Raw genomic sequence first — 16781 nt, 5'->3', positions numbered from 1 at the left:
CTATTCTGAAGCACATGTTCTCTGGGAAGAACGACAAGAGAAACAATCTGCACTTTTTAAATTGTTATTTTTCTCTTTTATTGTTATCACTTTTATTGAGTACCTAGTGTTGGATGTGCCTAAAGGAGACTGGTTTACATAATGATTTGACTCCACTGCTAGAGGGGAAAAAATGGCAAAGACGTTTATATTTCACACACAACAAAACTGACAAAACTAACAAAATTTTGTGTTTCCAAAATATTAAACTAGCCACCATATGTGCTCCACTGATTTCTCCAGATTCCTTAGTTCAAGTGCGGATGAGAGACAGGTCTACCCATCACGTGAGCTCTTACTTATAGGAAATGTATTTTTTATGGCATTTTCTACAATCTGCCACCCTGGGCCTACTTCTCTTCCCACATAGCTTCTGCAGTGATCTTAATTCCTTCAGAGGACATGTACTGTCAAACACAGAGAGTTAGATCTCATTAATACAGCTTCTCAGTGAGTTAGAATTAGAACCCATGTTGTTTGTATCCAGGTACAAAATAAGATATGGATGAAAAGTGGAGATGGGCAAGAAAATATGAGTTTTCTAAATACGTAGGAACACTTTAGCCAAGGAAATGGAGAAACTGTACTGTATGACTTAACTGCCTGAAGCCCCATATATACATATGTGCGTGCGTGTGTGTGATGTATCTGTATGGATAATGTGTTTGTGTGTGAATTTATCTGTCTGCATACACATATACACATACATATATTACATATACGTATTTATTTTTCATAACAGTCCCAATCCATGAAGTAAGGATAATAATAGTATCTACCTCATGGAGTTGTTATGAGATTCAATAAAGGCCTTACTCTGTGCCAAGCACTATGCTACATGCTTTATATGCACTAATTTTATTTACAGATGAGGAAACTGAAACAGGAAGAGATTATGCAACTTGCCAACAAAGCTGTAAGTGGCAAAATGGAAATCAAAGCCAGGCTAAGTGGCTTTTTTTTTTTTAAAGATTTTATTTATTTATTTTGAGAGAGAGAATGAGAGAGAGAGCACATGAGAGGGGGGGAGGGTCAGAGGGAGAAGCAGACTCCCTGCTGAGCAGGGAGCCTGATGCGGGACTCGATCCCGGGACTCCAGGATCATGACCTGAGCCAAAGGCTCAGTCGCTTAACCAACTGAGCCACCCAGGCGCCCAGGCTAAGTGGCTTCTAAGCCCAAACTCTTACCTTACCAACCAGGAAATATTTAATGCTCTATAAATGTTAACTAAGACTTTCAAAATCATTATTGATAACGAAAATAAAAGTTAAAAGTTTACAAAAAAATATAAAGACTCAAAAAACTACATCAAGGAAAGGGATGATTAACAGGTTTTCAGAATCTAAGGGATGATTTTTCTATCCCATGACAGAAACCCTTACACGTAATGAGTATTAATATTGGATGAATGTACTAAAATAGAAGAGTACAAACAGTAGTGTAGCAAGTTGAATTATGACCCCTAAAATGATATGTTCAAGTCCTAACTCCTAGTACCTGTGAATATGACCTTACTTGGAAATAGGGCTATAGGGTCTTTGCAAATATAATCAAGTTAAGATGAGATCATAGATTAGGGTGTCCTTAAAAGACAGAAATTTGGACAGACACACATAGGGAGATGTCAACAAGAAGAGAGAAGACCCACAGAGCTACAAGCCAAGGAATGCCAAGGATCACTGGCATTAACCAGAAGCTAGCAGAAAAGAATGAATGGAAAAGATTCTCCCCCCAAGCCTCCAAAAGGAACCAATCTTTCCAACACCTTGATTTAAAACTTCCAGTGTCCAGAACTGTGAGAGAATAAATGTCTGTGGTTTTAAGTCACCCAGTTTGTGGTAATTTGTTACAGCAGCCTAGGAAGCTAATTTAATCAGTATTATGTCAGAATAATATAAAAAATTACGAAGTTTCATTTAGGAAAATAGTTTGGCCCTTTCTTGTAAAATTAGCTATGCACACAGCAATCATACTCTCGAATATTTATCCTAGAAAAATGAAAACTGTACATGAATGTTCACATAACTTTATTTGCAATACCCCACAACTGGAAATAACTCAAATTGGTTAAATGGTTATTCAAGCATTCAATGGGAAAAGAGCTAAATAAACTCTGATATATCTATAAAGTGAATACTATTCAACAATAAAAAGGAACAAACTTTTTGTTGAAACATGCAACAACTTGGATGGACCTCAAGGGCATTATGCTTAGTGAAAAAAGCCAATCCCGAAAGGCCACATACTGTTTGACTCCATTTATATAACATTCTCAAAATGATAAAACTACAGAGATGGAAAACAGATTAGCAGGTGCCAGTGTACAGGGATGGGGGTGGGTAGAGCCTGACTATAAAGGGGTAGCATGAGGGAGTTCCTTTGTGGAGATGAAACAGTTCTGTAACTAATACCACAAATCTATACACTGGATCAAACTGCAGAGAACTATACATACATACACACAAATGAACACATATAGAAACTGGTAAAAACTAAACAAGGTCTGTAATCAATTCAAGAGTACTGTACAAATGTCAATTTCCTGTTTTGATATTATACTACAATTATGTAAGATGTCACCATTGGGAAAAGCTGGGGGGAGGGTTCACAGAATTCTATGTACAATTTCTGCAACTTCCTCTTAGTCAATAAATTATTTCAAAATAAGTTTTTTTTTTAAAGCCACCTGAAGAACAAGAGAGGGATAAAATATACGAAAACAATATCAAAATGTTGTTTCTTACCTTCAGACTCTTTAGATAATTTGAGAGCATACTTGGATGGAACCGATTTTCTTCAGCAACTTGACTATCGTATCTTGGTCCTAACATTGTCTTCAGAGGTAAGAATCTTCCTAAACAACATTAAGATGGGTAACAATTTTCATTAAAGAAAATGTTCCAGGTTGAAACTATAATTAGCAATTCTCAAAATCACTTCCTTAAAACGTTTTAAATGGAACTGTTCATGATGCAGTCTCAATTTAAACTACACTTTTAAAAGGTACCACCTTAGAATTTTTTAAGGACAACATAAATTCCAGAAATTGACAATCAAATAGAATAGCAAAAGAAAGGGGCGCCTGGGTGGCTCAGTCAGTTGAGCATCCAACTCTTGGTTTCGGCTCAGGTCATGATCTCAGGGTCATAGGAACGGGCCCCTCATGGGGCTCCAAGCTCAGCAGGGAGTCTGCTTGAGATTCTTTCCCCCTCCTTCTCTCTCCGCTTCTGCTCCTCCCCAGAACACACACTTGCGTGCACTCTCTCTCTCTAAAATAAATAAATATGTATTAAAAAAAAGAAAAGAAAAACTACCAGTGAGTGGAACTTCCAAAAAAACTCTTAAGTTGGGGGCTCAGGTATGGATGAAATAGGTAAAGTGGATTAAGAGGTATAAACTTCCAGTTATAAAATAAATAAGTCACAGAGATGAAAGGTACAGCATAGGATAGAGTCAGTAATATTGTAATAACATTGTACGGTGACAGATGGCAACTATACTTATTGTAGTGAGTACTGTATAATGTACAAAATAGTCAAATCACTATGTTGTACACCTGTAATTACTATAACATTGTATGTCAACCATATTTCATTAATAAAAATTTTTAAGCAAAAATAATTTAAAAATTTTAAAAAGTTGGCTAACAGTTTAAAAAAGGACTAAGCTTTTAAACTACTACTTTAAAAAGTTATTGCCTTAAAGCCTTTAAAGATATATTAGAAAACTGATGGGCGCCTGGGTGGCTCAGTTGGTTAAGCGACTGCCTTCGGCTCAGGTCATGATCCTGGAGTCCCGGGATCGAGTCCCACATCGGGCTCCCTGCTTAGCGGGGGGTCTGCTTCTCCCTCTGACCCTCTTCCCTCTCGTGCTCTCTGTCTCTCATTCTCTCTCTCAAATAAATAAATAAAATCTTTAAAAAAAAAAAAAAAGAAAACTGATAATGGAGTGCATTAAATCAGTCTTTAAAATTCCCAATTATACTTCTTTACTATGAGGTTGGAACGTTCTCCATCTTATGCACTTTATCCTGCATTCCAGGATAGGGATCATGCTGAGAAGCACGCTAGCCAAAATCACTCTTCAAACAACTATCAGTGATCATAATTTCAGCAAGACTAACTGACCCTTTTGGCCTTTTTTTTTCCTGAATCATATATAAGCATAGGAGGAGTCACCTTATATAATCAATTTTAAAATCAACTATTTTAATTGATTTATATCTTAAAACACAGTATCAGTAGGAATAAATATCTACCTAAAATAACATGAGTGAAATCTTAACATCTGTCCAGACACTTTAACCTAAATTTCATAAAAACATAATCTTTTAAAGTTTTATGTTTTGGGTACCTGGGTGGCTCAGTTGGTTAAGCGTATGCCTTCAGCTCAGGTCATGATCCCAAGGTCGTGGGATCGAGTCCCACATTGGGCTCCCTGCTCAGTCGGGAGTCTGCTTCTCCCTCTACCCCTTCTCCTGCTCGTGATCTCTCTCTCTCATAAATAAATAAAATCATTAAAAAAATAAATAAAGTTTTATGTTTTATGTACCAAACCACTCAAGATCACCAATAACCCCCACATTGCTAAATCCAATGGTCAACCTCAGTTCTCAAACTGGCCACTTTTTAATTCAAGATCACTTTTTAATTCAATTTAATTTTTAATTCTTGAATCACTTTTTTACTTGGCTTTCAGGATACTACATCCTCCTGGTTTTCCTCCTATTTCTCTGACCCCTACTTTTCAATCTCCTTTACTGGCTCCTCCTTATCTCCCTGACCCCTCAATGTTTTGTCCTAGGGCTCTGTCCTTGGACCTCCTTCCTATCAACATTCACTAGCCTGGTGTCTCATCTGATCATAGAGCTTTAAAAGCCATGAATGCGCAACTGACGCACAATGTGTATCTCCAGTCCAAACCTCTCCCAGAACTCTAGGCTCAAATATCAAACTGCTTACCTGACTTAGTCTCTACTTGATGTGTAACAGATGTCTCAGACCTTATCTCCAAACCTAGCTCTCAATATTCAAACTCTTAAAAGGTGCTCCTCTCATGGTCTTCCTCATCTCAGCAAATAATAACACTATTTTTTTAGTAGCTCAGGCCAAGCCCTTTCATGTTATCCTTGACCCCTCTCTTTTTCTCATACCCCATTTTCAATCCATCAGCAAATCCTCTCGGATCTATCTTCAAAATACACCTAGAATCTGACCACTTCTCACTACCTCTACCATCAACTCACATAAATTATTATACTACATTTAGCTTATTTAACAAATATTTAAAGAGTACTTATTATGTACCAAGCATTGTTCTAGGTACATGGAATGCATTAGTGAAAAAAAAAAAAAAAACAGGTAAAAATCCCTGCCCTCATAGAGCTTACACTCTTTTGGGGAAAGATAAACCATAAACAAGAAACATAATAAATAAGTAAATAATAGGATATATTAGAAGATTCATCTCACTAGACCCTCTCTCCTTCTGTTATCTCAGAGGTCCAATCTTGTTTCCATCAGCTCCTCCAGGCTTCGCTTCCCTTCTCCAGTGTCAGAGTCCACAGCTGATCATCACAGTCAGTCCCCACTAAGTACCCTTAGCCTCCCTGATCCACCATATCACTCAGCCACACTTACCTGAGAAAAACCCGAATCTCAATAAACTCAACCACCTGACTTCTTTGAGCCTACCCCTGTGCAGCTCAGGGCTCCCAGAGAAAAATCTCACCACATAGCAGATGGCTGACACTATAAACTATGTCTAAATCATCTCCCTAGCCCTAAGGACTAGCACAAAGTAGACTCTCAAATATTTGCTAGGTAAAATGACTCCAAAGTCACATCCCTATCACAAAACTGTTTCATATTACATTCCTACAGTTAGTTCCAAGTTCCTCACACATAGTAAGCACAAGATAATTTTATGTTGAATGATCTACCTTTAAGAAATGAGAATTTTGCTATTTTCAAAGTGTTCCCTTGAAATCTATCACTCATAAGGTGAAAAAAAGAATTTTTCAGAAATACAGCTTGGCCTATCTCCAGGAGCTCTCCCCCACTGGAAGTTTGGTTTAATCAGAGGAGGTAACTTCATAGTGGAACAGATTATTAGTACCATCTTCTTTCTGATTCAGAAAAATTATGAACATCTAGTACTATTGACGTATATCCTAATGTTCACAGTGAGAAAATGTAAGCAGCCATAACACATTCTCCTAAATATGCCAAATACCAAGGAAATTATACAATAAGCGCGGATTACTTTTATAATCAGAAAAAAAAAACGAGAGAAAGAAAAAAGGACGTAGAAAATGGAATGTGAATTATTCCTTATTTTTCATTACAGCTTGCAAGAATATAGCTAGTATTTCTTGCTCCACCTACTATAAAACACTGCTAATATGGCATTTCCAAAATACACAATATGGCATGAACACTTCAAGGACAGACAGAGACAGAACTTTAAGGGAAATTTAGAGAAACTTATCAAGAATTGTACGTTGTGTTCACTTTACTTTCTAATAAGAATCACAAGCTGAAGCAGTATTGATTACTAGTAAACATCCAGTTCGACTGTCAGGAGGCCTGGGGTTCTGTCCAGGGATCACAACTAATCTGATAGGTGAGCTTAGTATCTCACTGAACCATAATAATTAAGAGTTTAATTTTTGGAGGCCAAAATATTCCAATACAGGGGCGTCTGGGTGGCTCAGTCGTTAAGCGTCTGCCTTCAGCTCAGGTCATGATCCCAGGGTCCTGGGATCGAGCCCCACATCAGGCTCCCCGCTCCGCGGGAAGCCTGCTTCTCCCTCTCCCACTCCCCCTGCTTGTGTTCCCTCTATCACTGTCTCTCTCTCTGTCAAATAAATAAATAAAAATCTTTAAAATAAAAATAAATAAATGAAACAACAACAAAAAAATATTCCAATACAATAATAAGGAAAAGCTTTATTCCTGGCCCTTAATTCCCAGCAGAGGGAGGGAAAAAGGCACCCAACTCTATTCCTCAGAGAGACATACAGCTGCCTGGAAGTTAGCACCTTACCTGCTGCTATCTACCCCAAGTCAGTGCCACACTTGTTCCATTTAACAGTAAGTGAGTGTTCTGATCTTTGTCACTGCCAGCCTGCAGATTACATCACAATTCTGATATTTAAACCACTTTTCTAACTCCAAATAAAAAAATATTCACTTTGACAAGAACTTCATTATGATCTTTTCTCACAATCAGTGTAGCAGATAACTCTAATGAAAGAATCCAGGAAACATGCTCCAAGCTAAAGCCATGCATCTGGGATCCCTGGGTGGCTCTGTCGGTTAAGCGTCTGCCTTCAGCTCAGGTCATGATCCCAGAGTCCCAGGATCAAGTCCCACATCGGACTCCTTGCTCAGCGGGGAGCCTACTGCTCCCCCTGTTTGTGTGCTCACTCGCTCTCTCTCTCTCTCTCTCTCTGACAAATAAATAATAAAATCTTTTTAAAAAAAGAAGAAGCCATACATCTAATTTTAGAGGTTCTTTCATAACTGCATAAGAAAACCACATATAAAAAAGAGGATTCACTACAAAGTTAGAGATGGTAAGGGGAAAAAGTCAAAATGGCTGGAGAGTAAGACCTACAAAGAAAAATGTAAAGAATTGTGATCAATTCATTTGAATAAGTACAATGATTACCAAGAACAACTGTTTTTATTACAAGTGAAAATGCATATAAAAACAGAGCAGGAGTGCCTGGGTGGCACAGTTGCTTAAGCAGCCACCTCTTCATTTCAGTTCAGGTCATGATCTCAGGGTGGTGAGATGGAGCCCTGCATCAGGCTCTGCGCTCAGGAGGGAGTTGGAGACTGCTTGAGATTCTCTCCCTCGCCTTCTGCCCCTCCCCCACGCCTTCTGCCCCCTCCCCCTGCTTGTGTGCTCTCTCTCTCTAATAAATCTTTTTCAAAAAATTGTTAGAGCATGAAGAAAATTATTTCATTTTTCATTAAAGAAAGACATTTCCTCACCCTAGGACTTGCTTAGGTTATCTTTCAGTATTATTTTTATCCATCATTCATACAGCTCTATTGACCAAGGATTTTATGTAAAATGTGAAAAAAAAGCTGACAAAGTAGGAGAATCAGGAAACCCAAATTAAAAAAGGACTCTTTCAGGGGTGCCTATATATGTATATAGAGATATATACATAACAAATAATCATAGTTCACTACAAAACCCTTTAATTTTTGTTGCAAAATACCTTCTAGAATAAGCAACAAGTTGTAGTTAAAATTTAAATCTTTCACTCTTCAAAAAGACACTGTTAAGAAAATAAAAAGGCAAGTCACAGATGGGAGAAAAAAAAATTTTAAGCATATATCCAACACAGGATTTGTATTTACAATATGTAAAGAAGTCTAACAACTCAACAATAAGATAAAAACCCAATTAAAAAATCAGTACAAGATTTGGACGTTTCACAGAAGAAGATACGTGAATTGCCAAGAAGCTCACATACACCCGAACCACAATATTACTAAATACCTATTATGGTGGGTAAAATTAAAAAGACTGATCATACCAAGTGTTGGAGAAGATACGAAGCAAACAGAACTCTCATACATTAATGGTAGAAATGTAAAATGTTATGACTTTGAAAAAGAGTTTGGGGGGCACCTGGGTGGCTCAGATGGTTAAGCAACTGCCTTCAGCTCAGGTCATGATCCCAGGGTCCTGGGATGGAGCCCCACATCAGGCTCCTGGCTCCGCGGAGGGCCTGCTTCTCCCTCTCCCTCCCCTCTGCTCATGCTCTCTCCCTCTATACCTCTGTGTCTCAAATGAATAAATAAAATCTTTAAAAAAGAAAAAGAGTTTGACATTTTTTTTTAAAGATGAAACATACACCTACTATATGATCCATTCCTCTCCTAGAGATTTACACAAGAGAATTGAAAGCATATGTCCATACAAATTACTGTACGTGAATGTTCATAGCAGGTTAATTTGTACAAACCAAAAACTGCAAACAACCCAAATGACTATCAACAAGTGAGTGGATAAACAAATGTGGTGCATCCATTAACAAGGGACTACTACTAGCAATAAAAAGGGATGAACATACAAACATACAAGAACTTGGATAAATCTCAAAATAATAATGCTGAGCAAAAGAACAGAGATCTCCCGGGGCGCCTGGGTAGCTCAGTTGTTAAGCGTCTGCCTTCGGCTCAGGTCATGATCCCAGGATTCTGGGATGGAGCCCCACATCCGGCTCCCTGCTCCGCGGGAAGCCTGCTTCTCTCTCTCCCACTCCCCCTGCTTGTGTTCCCTCTCTCGCTGTGTCTCTGTCAAATAAATAAATAAAAATCTTTAAAAAAAATTTAAAAAAATAGAGACCTCCCCATCAAACAAGTGTATATGTTTCCATTTGTTTTTAAAAATTATAGAAAATGCAAACTAATCTATAATTACAAAAAGCATATAAGAGGTTGCCTGAGGAGGAAGGGATTACAAAGGGCAGGCGAAATTTTGAGAGGTGATGGTTATGGTCACCATTTTGATCGTGGTGATGGTTTCATGGGTGTTTCATTGGAAGTGTGTCTATGTATGTGGTATTTATCAAACTGCACTTCAAAGTTTGTTGTGTGTCAAACTCAATAAAGACGCAAAAATTCACAATAAAATAATTTTTAAAAAACAAAATTCCAGTCAGTGTCGATGGCCACTGGGAAACTTCCCTCTCCTCTTGAGCCCTCCATCTCAAGACTGCCACTTGTCCCTTCCCCTTCCGAGAACACTGGAAGATTCACAAACTTCTGACCACGCTTCAAAGTAATGCCCACCGTGTTCCTGGGTCCTCAGCTCCTGCCACACAAACCTCCTGCCTACTTTCCCGTTCGTAATACTCTGCTGTACTGGATAGTGACACGGCCCCCACCCACCGGCCCACCCCCTCCAACCATTTTCCCAAACACTCAACCACAAAGCTTCATCGGACCGAGCACATCTCCGTCCTGAAATACCACTAACAAGCACGGAACCCCCGAAAGCTGCGCCCCGCAGAAGGCCCACCCACGGACCCGCCGGTATGCAGGGACTCGAACACCCCCCAGTCCGGGTTACCTGCCACCGGCTGGCCGCGCCGCGGACAGTTCAGCCACCGTGGTGGGATCTTGTTATGAGCCATGTCTCGGGGCCGCGCAGAGCCGCCCCCTCCACCAACGCTCGCCGCGCCAACGCCGCCGCCTCCTCGCGGTCGGCTCCGTACCGGGGATCCGAGGCACCCGAATCCCCGCAGGGGTCCGAATCCCAGCAGCTCCTACCCTGGAAACGTCAGAGGCGGCGCGCCACTTTCATTCAGGCTCAACTCCACCGCTCTATGAGAGCCCACAATGCACCGCTACTTCCGCCCCCAAGGGCCCCGCCCCCTTCTTTCCGAGGTCAGAGGGAAAGACTGAGAAGCTCGTTAGGGGGATCGGAGGGAGTTAAAGCCACGGCGAATGGGAGGGGCGCATCTTCCATCGCCCCGCCCCGCCGAGGACCCCGCACGCTCTTAGGACAGCTTTGCGCAAGCGCAGATGGCCTCGTACAGGTGCTAGCGGAACGACACGTGTATTTTATTCCTACCTAGACAGCTGATAGCCCGAAAATGTAGAGAAGCCAACCCTCTTTTCACGCGTAGACTGATCCGAAGCTTCCACAAAAGCATCTGTTCTAGTGATCAAAGGGTCCTTCCCACCACTGTTAACAGATCTAGAGCCTGATCGCCCTTTTTTCTGCCAAGCTTGGCGTCCGGGCAGGATCTGGGTTTGATAATTTGGGAAGTTCTCCCTGACGTGGATCAGGGGAACAAGCTTTAGAGAAATTCTAAAGGCGAGAAATTGGAATGCCAGAAATGAAGACTTTCTCTTTGGGGGGTACTTCTAAGGATCCATGAAGTATCTGAAATTAATCCCAAACGGTTTTCAAGAGTTTCGTTTGTACATTTCTGGAGCAAAGTTTCAGAGTATTTGGGAGTTTCAGGGGCTCCAGTCTCAAAGTTATTAACGGGTATAATTGGCAAAGGCAGGAATTGCCCTCTGGAATACCACTACCTGGCGGTGTTCTTTGCCTTACCAAACAAATGGTCTTTCCCTTAGAGTTAAGCAAGAGTGATTGGGAGCATTTTATAAACTCCATCCTGTAATAAGACTTTCTGTAATTACCAGACTAAAGTATTAAACACAAAACTGGATAAGGGAAAATTAATTGTGATGTAGCAATTTGGTTTTAAACACCAATGCTATATTTGAATTGCAAGATTCTGAGGTTAGTGGTAGGGTGGTGTATATTTTAAAGGGTGGGTGGATAAGAAACTTGAGGAAGAGCTCAGCCCCTGAATGTCTGGACTCTCTCAGTAAGACTCAGAATTCTCCATATATAGAGAGGGCCCAATGGCTGTCTCTCTTGAGAGAGCCTGAGTTAGGTCACACTGGTGGTCTGCCCTGCTGTTACATCTACTGAGACCTTTTTGTGAATGTGTCACACCTCTCCTGACAGGACAAGGTAAGATTCAGTTTCCTTACAGATCAGCAGTGTGCCTAAATAATTCTCTTCTCTGCTGGCAAAGTAGAATGCATACCATACCCAGAGTGGTGAAGTGTTTGATTCCCCAAATCTCTAAGGATGGAAAAGGTGAGCCTAATCCTGTGATAATTAGGGGATGACTCCCCTTGGAGACTGTCCCCCTCACACACACTGTGTCCACCCAGGGAGTTCAGTCCTAGGATCAGGGAGAGCTTCCCAGAAGCTTCATGCCACCCATGAGCAGCTGTAATTGGTTGTAAGGCATCAGTGTGTGCTTAATTTTTACGTCATTATCTGTTTATGCCCTCTCCATCCTTAGTGCCCATGGATCAAAAGGACCTCATGGTTCCCTTCTGCCCACAAAAGAGAGTAGAGTAGGAAAGTGGCATCCAAGTGACTGGGCAGTTTCTCCCTACCAGGAATCTTTCTCCTGATGGGTATTTCTGTCTGTATCACTCCTAATCCCACATCTCTGCTTTTCCGCAAGAGGAAAAATAGATGCCCACAGAGGGTTTCCTAGAACCCCCAACCCGCCCTCACAAATAGGTCTTGGCCTCCTCTTTATCGGTTCTTCATAGGTGAATTCTTCCCTCAAACATCCATTTTGCAATAGGAAACGTGTAACTGTAAATAAAAATAAGATGGAATTTTACTCAATTGGTTAAGCATCTGCTTTCGGCTCAAGTCATGATCCCAGGGTCCTGGGATCGAGTCCCGCATCAGGCTCCTTGCTCTGCTAGGAGCCCGCTTCTCCCTCTCCCTCTGCCGGCAGCTCCGAGCCCCTTCTTGTGCGCTCGCTTGCCCTCTCTCTCTCTGACAAATAAATAAATAAATGAAATCTTAAAAAGAAAAGTTTGTTTTTCTTTCAAACAGTGGCAAATAACTGACACAAGTAGCCATGCCAATCACCAAATGAATTTAGGAAAAACTAAGAAAGAATGTATAACAAACGGTACTGCCAAGTCCTCCTTACATGACCACTGGTTATCATTTATCTTGGGAACATGTAATCTAGGTAGTATATGTGCTTGTCTGTAGAAAAGGGTGAGATTTTTTTTCTTTTTGCAATCTCATTAAAGGATTGCCTGTGAAGCTAACTGCAGTCTGGTTTAATGTGTATCCAATAAGGGGCACCTGGGTGGCTCAGTCGTTGGGCGTCTGCCTTTGGCTCGGGTCATGATCCCAGGGTCCTGGGATCGAGCCCCACATCGAGCCCCACATCAGGCTCCCTGCTCCGTGGGAAGCCTGCTTCTCCCTCTCCCACTCCCCGTGCTTGTGTTCCCTCTCTCACTGTGTCTCTCTCTGTCAAATACATAAAATCTTTAAAAAAAAAAATGTGTATCCAATAATAAAACTGTGTTCTTTCTTTTCTACATTTGTGGAGTGGATTTTCTGGGTTGGCAGGGTTCTAATTTTTTCCCCAACAAGTGTTTATGCCTCACTGGATTATTAAAGACTACTGCAGAAACACCCCTCTGAGACTGACCAGTGCCCCCTCAAGCCTTGCGACGGAGTTCAGTCTCCTGCTCCACGCATTGCCATCAATGGCTGATGAAAGGCCAAATCCTTTTATTCTGAGAGCCAGCACACCAGCATGTGTGATAGGATGCTCCTCTCTGGCTTCCCAGAAGTTGGCAAAATATCACCGAATGATATTTGCTTTTTTGATCAATTCCCATCCTCCCTAGCTGGCAGGGACTAAGTTGGTGCCCCCTGTACCTGGCTCTCTTTCTCATTCTGGTGACCCACCACCTCCACCTCCTGCTTGTACTTTACCAGCTACAGTAAGTAGGAGAAGTTCAGAAGGAGATTGTGTTGGGTTAAGCTTGAGCCAAGGAGGAACATGAGTCACATCTCACATAGAGGTTTAGGTTCTAAACTTAAGATATGGGGCAAAAGAAAACAAACTCCAAACTCTCCTCCACTGCTGTTTCTTCATTTGAGCACCAAATGAAGTCACTGCCTGGCATTTAGGGTCACGTACAAAACAGCAATCTTCGAACAACAGACTCACACTTTTCACAGCCAGATTCTCTCTGAGCTTCACATCTTCCTCCAGGGCATAGGTTCAGGAAGCAGAAAAATAAGTAGCCTCTCTCTCTTTCTTGCATGGCCTACATGGGTACAGGTACGTTCATACGAGTTAATGTGGGTACGATGTGACTTCTTTGCAGTCAAATTCATACCCACCAACAGCTATACTACTACTGTAAACCAAAAGAGGATGCACTGCGAAACTTATTTGCGCAAGTTCCTTCCAAGGCCTAATAAGGCATTTGTCATTTTGTATTTTTAATCTTTTTTTTAAGATTTTCATTTTTAAGTAATCTCTACACCCAACGTGGCGCTCGAACTCACAACCCCAAGATCAAGAGTTGCATGCCCTTCCAACTGAGCCAGCCAGGTGCCCCTACACTTTTAAAGAGGACCCACTCAAGTTGTATAAATTCAGGCCTGTTATTGCTTTAATTGTAGGCAAACAAAGAGATACGTTGAAGTCCAAACCCTTAGTACCTCAGAATTCAACCTTATTTGGAAATAGGATCTTTACAGAGGTAATCAAGTTAAAATTCGGTCATTAGGGTGGGCCCTAATTCAGTATGACTGGTGTCTTATGGTAAGGGGAAATTTGGACATAAAGACAGGCTTGCACAGAAGGAAGATGATGTGGAGACACAGGGAGAAGACAACCGCGTGACTAGAGGGATGCATTTATAAGCCAAGGAATATCAAGGATTGCCAGCAGATACCAGAAGCTAGAAGAAGCAAGGAAAAATCTCCTCTGGGGCTGTCAGAGAGGGCATGACCCTGCCTACAACTTGATTTCGGACTTCTAGCCTCCAACTGTAAGACAATACATTTGTTGTTTTAAGCCACTCAGTTTGAGGTACTTCTTTATAACAGCTCTAGGAAACTAATATAAGGACCCCCCAAAACCTGGATCTGCCCCTGTTCCAAACCATGCTTTCTGGATCTAAAGCTCTTGGAGCCAGTGTCCTCTGGACCAAAGTCCCTAACCTTAGTATAAATGCAGACAACTTTTCCCAAGCCCTTTTATTTTTTTTTTTTCAAATTTTTGTTAAAATTCTAGTTAGTTAACATCTAGTGTAATATTGGTTTCGGGAGTAGAATTCAGTGGTGCAGTGGTTCATCACTAACATATGCTCATCATAACGCTTGCCCTCCTTAATACCTCCTTAATACCCATCACCCATCTAGCCCATTCCCCACCCTCCTCCCTCCGTCAACCCTCAGTTTATTCTCTATGGTTAAGAGTCTCTCATGGTTTGTTTCCCTCTCTTTTTTCCCCCTTTCCCATATGTTCATCTGTTTTGTTTCTTAAATTCCACATATGAGTGAAATAATATAGTATTTGTCTATCTCTCTCTGACTTATTTTGCTTAGCGTAATACAATTCCCAAGGCCTTTTAAAGAGAAATTTACCTGGTACACTCTTAGGGTTTTAGTGCCTAAAAGTCTGTTCCAAAGAACTCAGACATGCAGCCATTAGTACTAAAAGCACCAACTACTTTAAGAGCACTGAGATCTTCAAAGGCAGTTTTAGGTATTTCTTCAGGTGATTAATTAATTCTAAAATTAATAATTTTAGAAAGTCAGAAACTGAGGCAGGATATCCATCAGCATCTCCATAGTCCTCACTGCCCAGGGATTTACTGTTCCTGTTCCTTAGATGGGCTCCATCCCCAGAAAATGCCCTTAGACCCAGAGGTTCATCTTCCATCAGAGGACTCCTCCACTGACAAAAGGGCACAGACTGGGTGGCTTAAAACAACAGAAATGTATTCTCTCACACTTCTGGAGGCTAGAAGTTCAAAATCAGGGTGTTCAAAATCAAGGATAACAGAGCCACCCTTTTTCCAAAGCGGATTCCAAGGAGGATTCCTCCTTTTTCCAAGGAGGATCCTTCCTTGCCTCTTCCAGCCACCAGTAATCCCGGTCATTCCTTGATTCCAACCTCTGCCTCCATCTTCACATGGCCAACATCCCCTGTGTCTGTGTCTGCATATGACATTCTCCTCTCTGTGTGAGGCTATGTCCTAATTTCCCTCTTCATATGACCCCAGTCATATTGTATTAGGGCTTACCCTATTCTAGTATAACCTCCTTTTAGCTTGATTTCATCTGCAAAGACCCTATTTCCAAATAAGGTCATGCTCACAAGTACCAGAGTTGAGAAGTTCAATGTTATCTTTTGAGACAGTTCCACCCATAACCCCCACCCTGACCACTGGAAGCATGTCCAGGCTTGCAGAAACAAGCTTTTCTGAAGCCAGGAATTGGAAATAGGATCTTTACATTACAGGGGCCAAGGGCAGGCCACTCCAAGATGGGCCACTGTGGCATGAAGATTATTTTGAGCTTAAGGCAATTGAGACCCTGCAAGACTCAAAAGAAACTTTTGTCTCTCCCTTAACTACATGGAAGAATCTAAATTGGGGGGGGGGGTCCTTTCCCAGAATAAGGGTTATTAGCAGAGATAAATTTTATCTGAGTGACCCATCTGTGTGGCAGGGCAAACATCTAATTACCAAACATCTGCTCTTCTTATTGCCCTGTGAATTACATTCCTTTCCTTTGAAGTCCCAAACCCTTACCCCCTTCTCCTCAGTGCAGGATGACATATAGGCCTTATTTTGCCTGACAGTCTTTAGAATTTCCATGTCTGTGTGGATTCCCCATATGTATGCTATTAAATCTGATTTTCTCCTGTTTATCTGTCTCATGTCAATTTGATTCTTAGTCTGGCTAGAAGGATCTGGAAGGGGGCGGGAATTCTTCCTCCCTGACAATGTTTTCCTTTTTCAGAGTATCATGCAGTTTTTTTAGAAAGTCAGAAACTGAGACAGAGGCCTTAAATATCACCTTCCATGTCCTTCCCATGTTTTGTATACTGCTAGCAGCTGCAGGGAATGAAATATATGAGCAAACTCAAAATTACCCTCTCTTCCCACTTTCCACCAACAGCACTGAACCTGCCTAAAGAATTTAAAGTCCTAAGTGGCATGCTTTTCCACCTGGTCTCGGAGGCTCCAGGTAGTCCCCCAGCAATCCAAGACTTCTAAGCCCAAATTCATGTCTGCTCATTGTTCAAAGATAAACTGAGGTTGGGGTGCCTGGGTGGCTCAGTCGGGTAAGCGACTGCCTTCGGCTCAGGTCACGATCCTGGAGTCCGGGATCG

General features: G+C 41.4%; 1 protein-coding gene across 2 annotated transcripts in view; it reads right to left on the bottom strand.

Moving 5' to 3' along the window:
- The window catches only part of RNGTT (RNA guanylyltransferase and 5'-phosphatase), a 314738-nt gene extending 304366 nt beyond the window's left edge, over window positions 1-10372 (bottom strand). For both annotated transcript variants that reach the window (XM_021693072.2, XM_044917197.1), the window contains exons 1-2: window positions 10139-10372; window positions 2785-2894 (exon numbers count right to left, since the gene is read on the bottom strand). In XM_021693072.2, coding sequence (XP_021548747.1) covers window positions 2785-2894; window positions 10139-10202 — 174 coding nt within the window. In that variant the 5' untranslated portion in view covers window positions 10203-10372. The remainder of the gene's footprint in view (window positions 1-2784; window positions 2895-10138) is intronic.
- Between the last annotated feature and the right edge of the window lie 6409 nt (window positions 10373-16781).

Source organism: Neomonachus schauinslandi, chromosome 8 (assembly GCF_002201575.2).
Source record: "Neomonachus schauinslandi chromosome 8, ASM220157v2, whole genome shotgun sequence".
Classification (NCBI taxonomy): domain Eukaryota; kingdom Metazoa; phylum Chordata; class Mammalia; order Carnivora; family Phocidae; genus Neomonachus; species Neomonachus schauinslandi.
The sequence above is the reverse complement of the archived record's forward strand: the minus strand, read 5'-3'. Positions and strand labels throughout refer to the sequence as shown.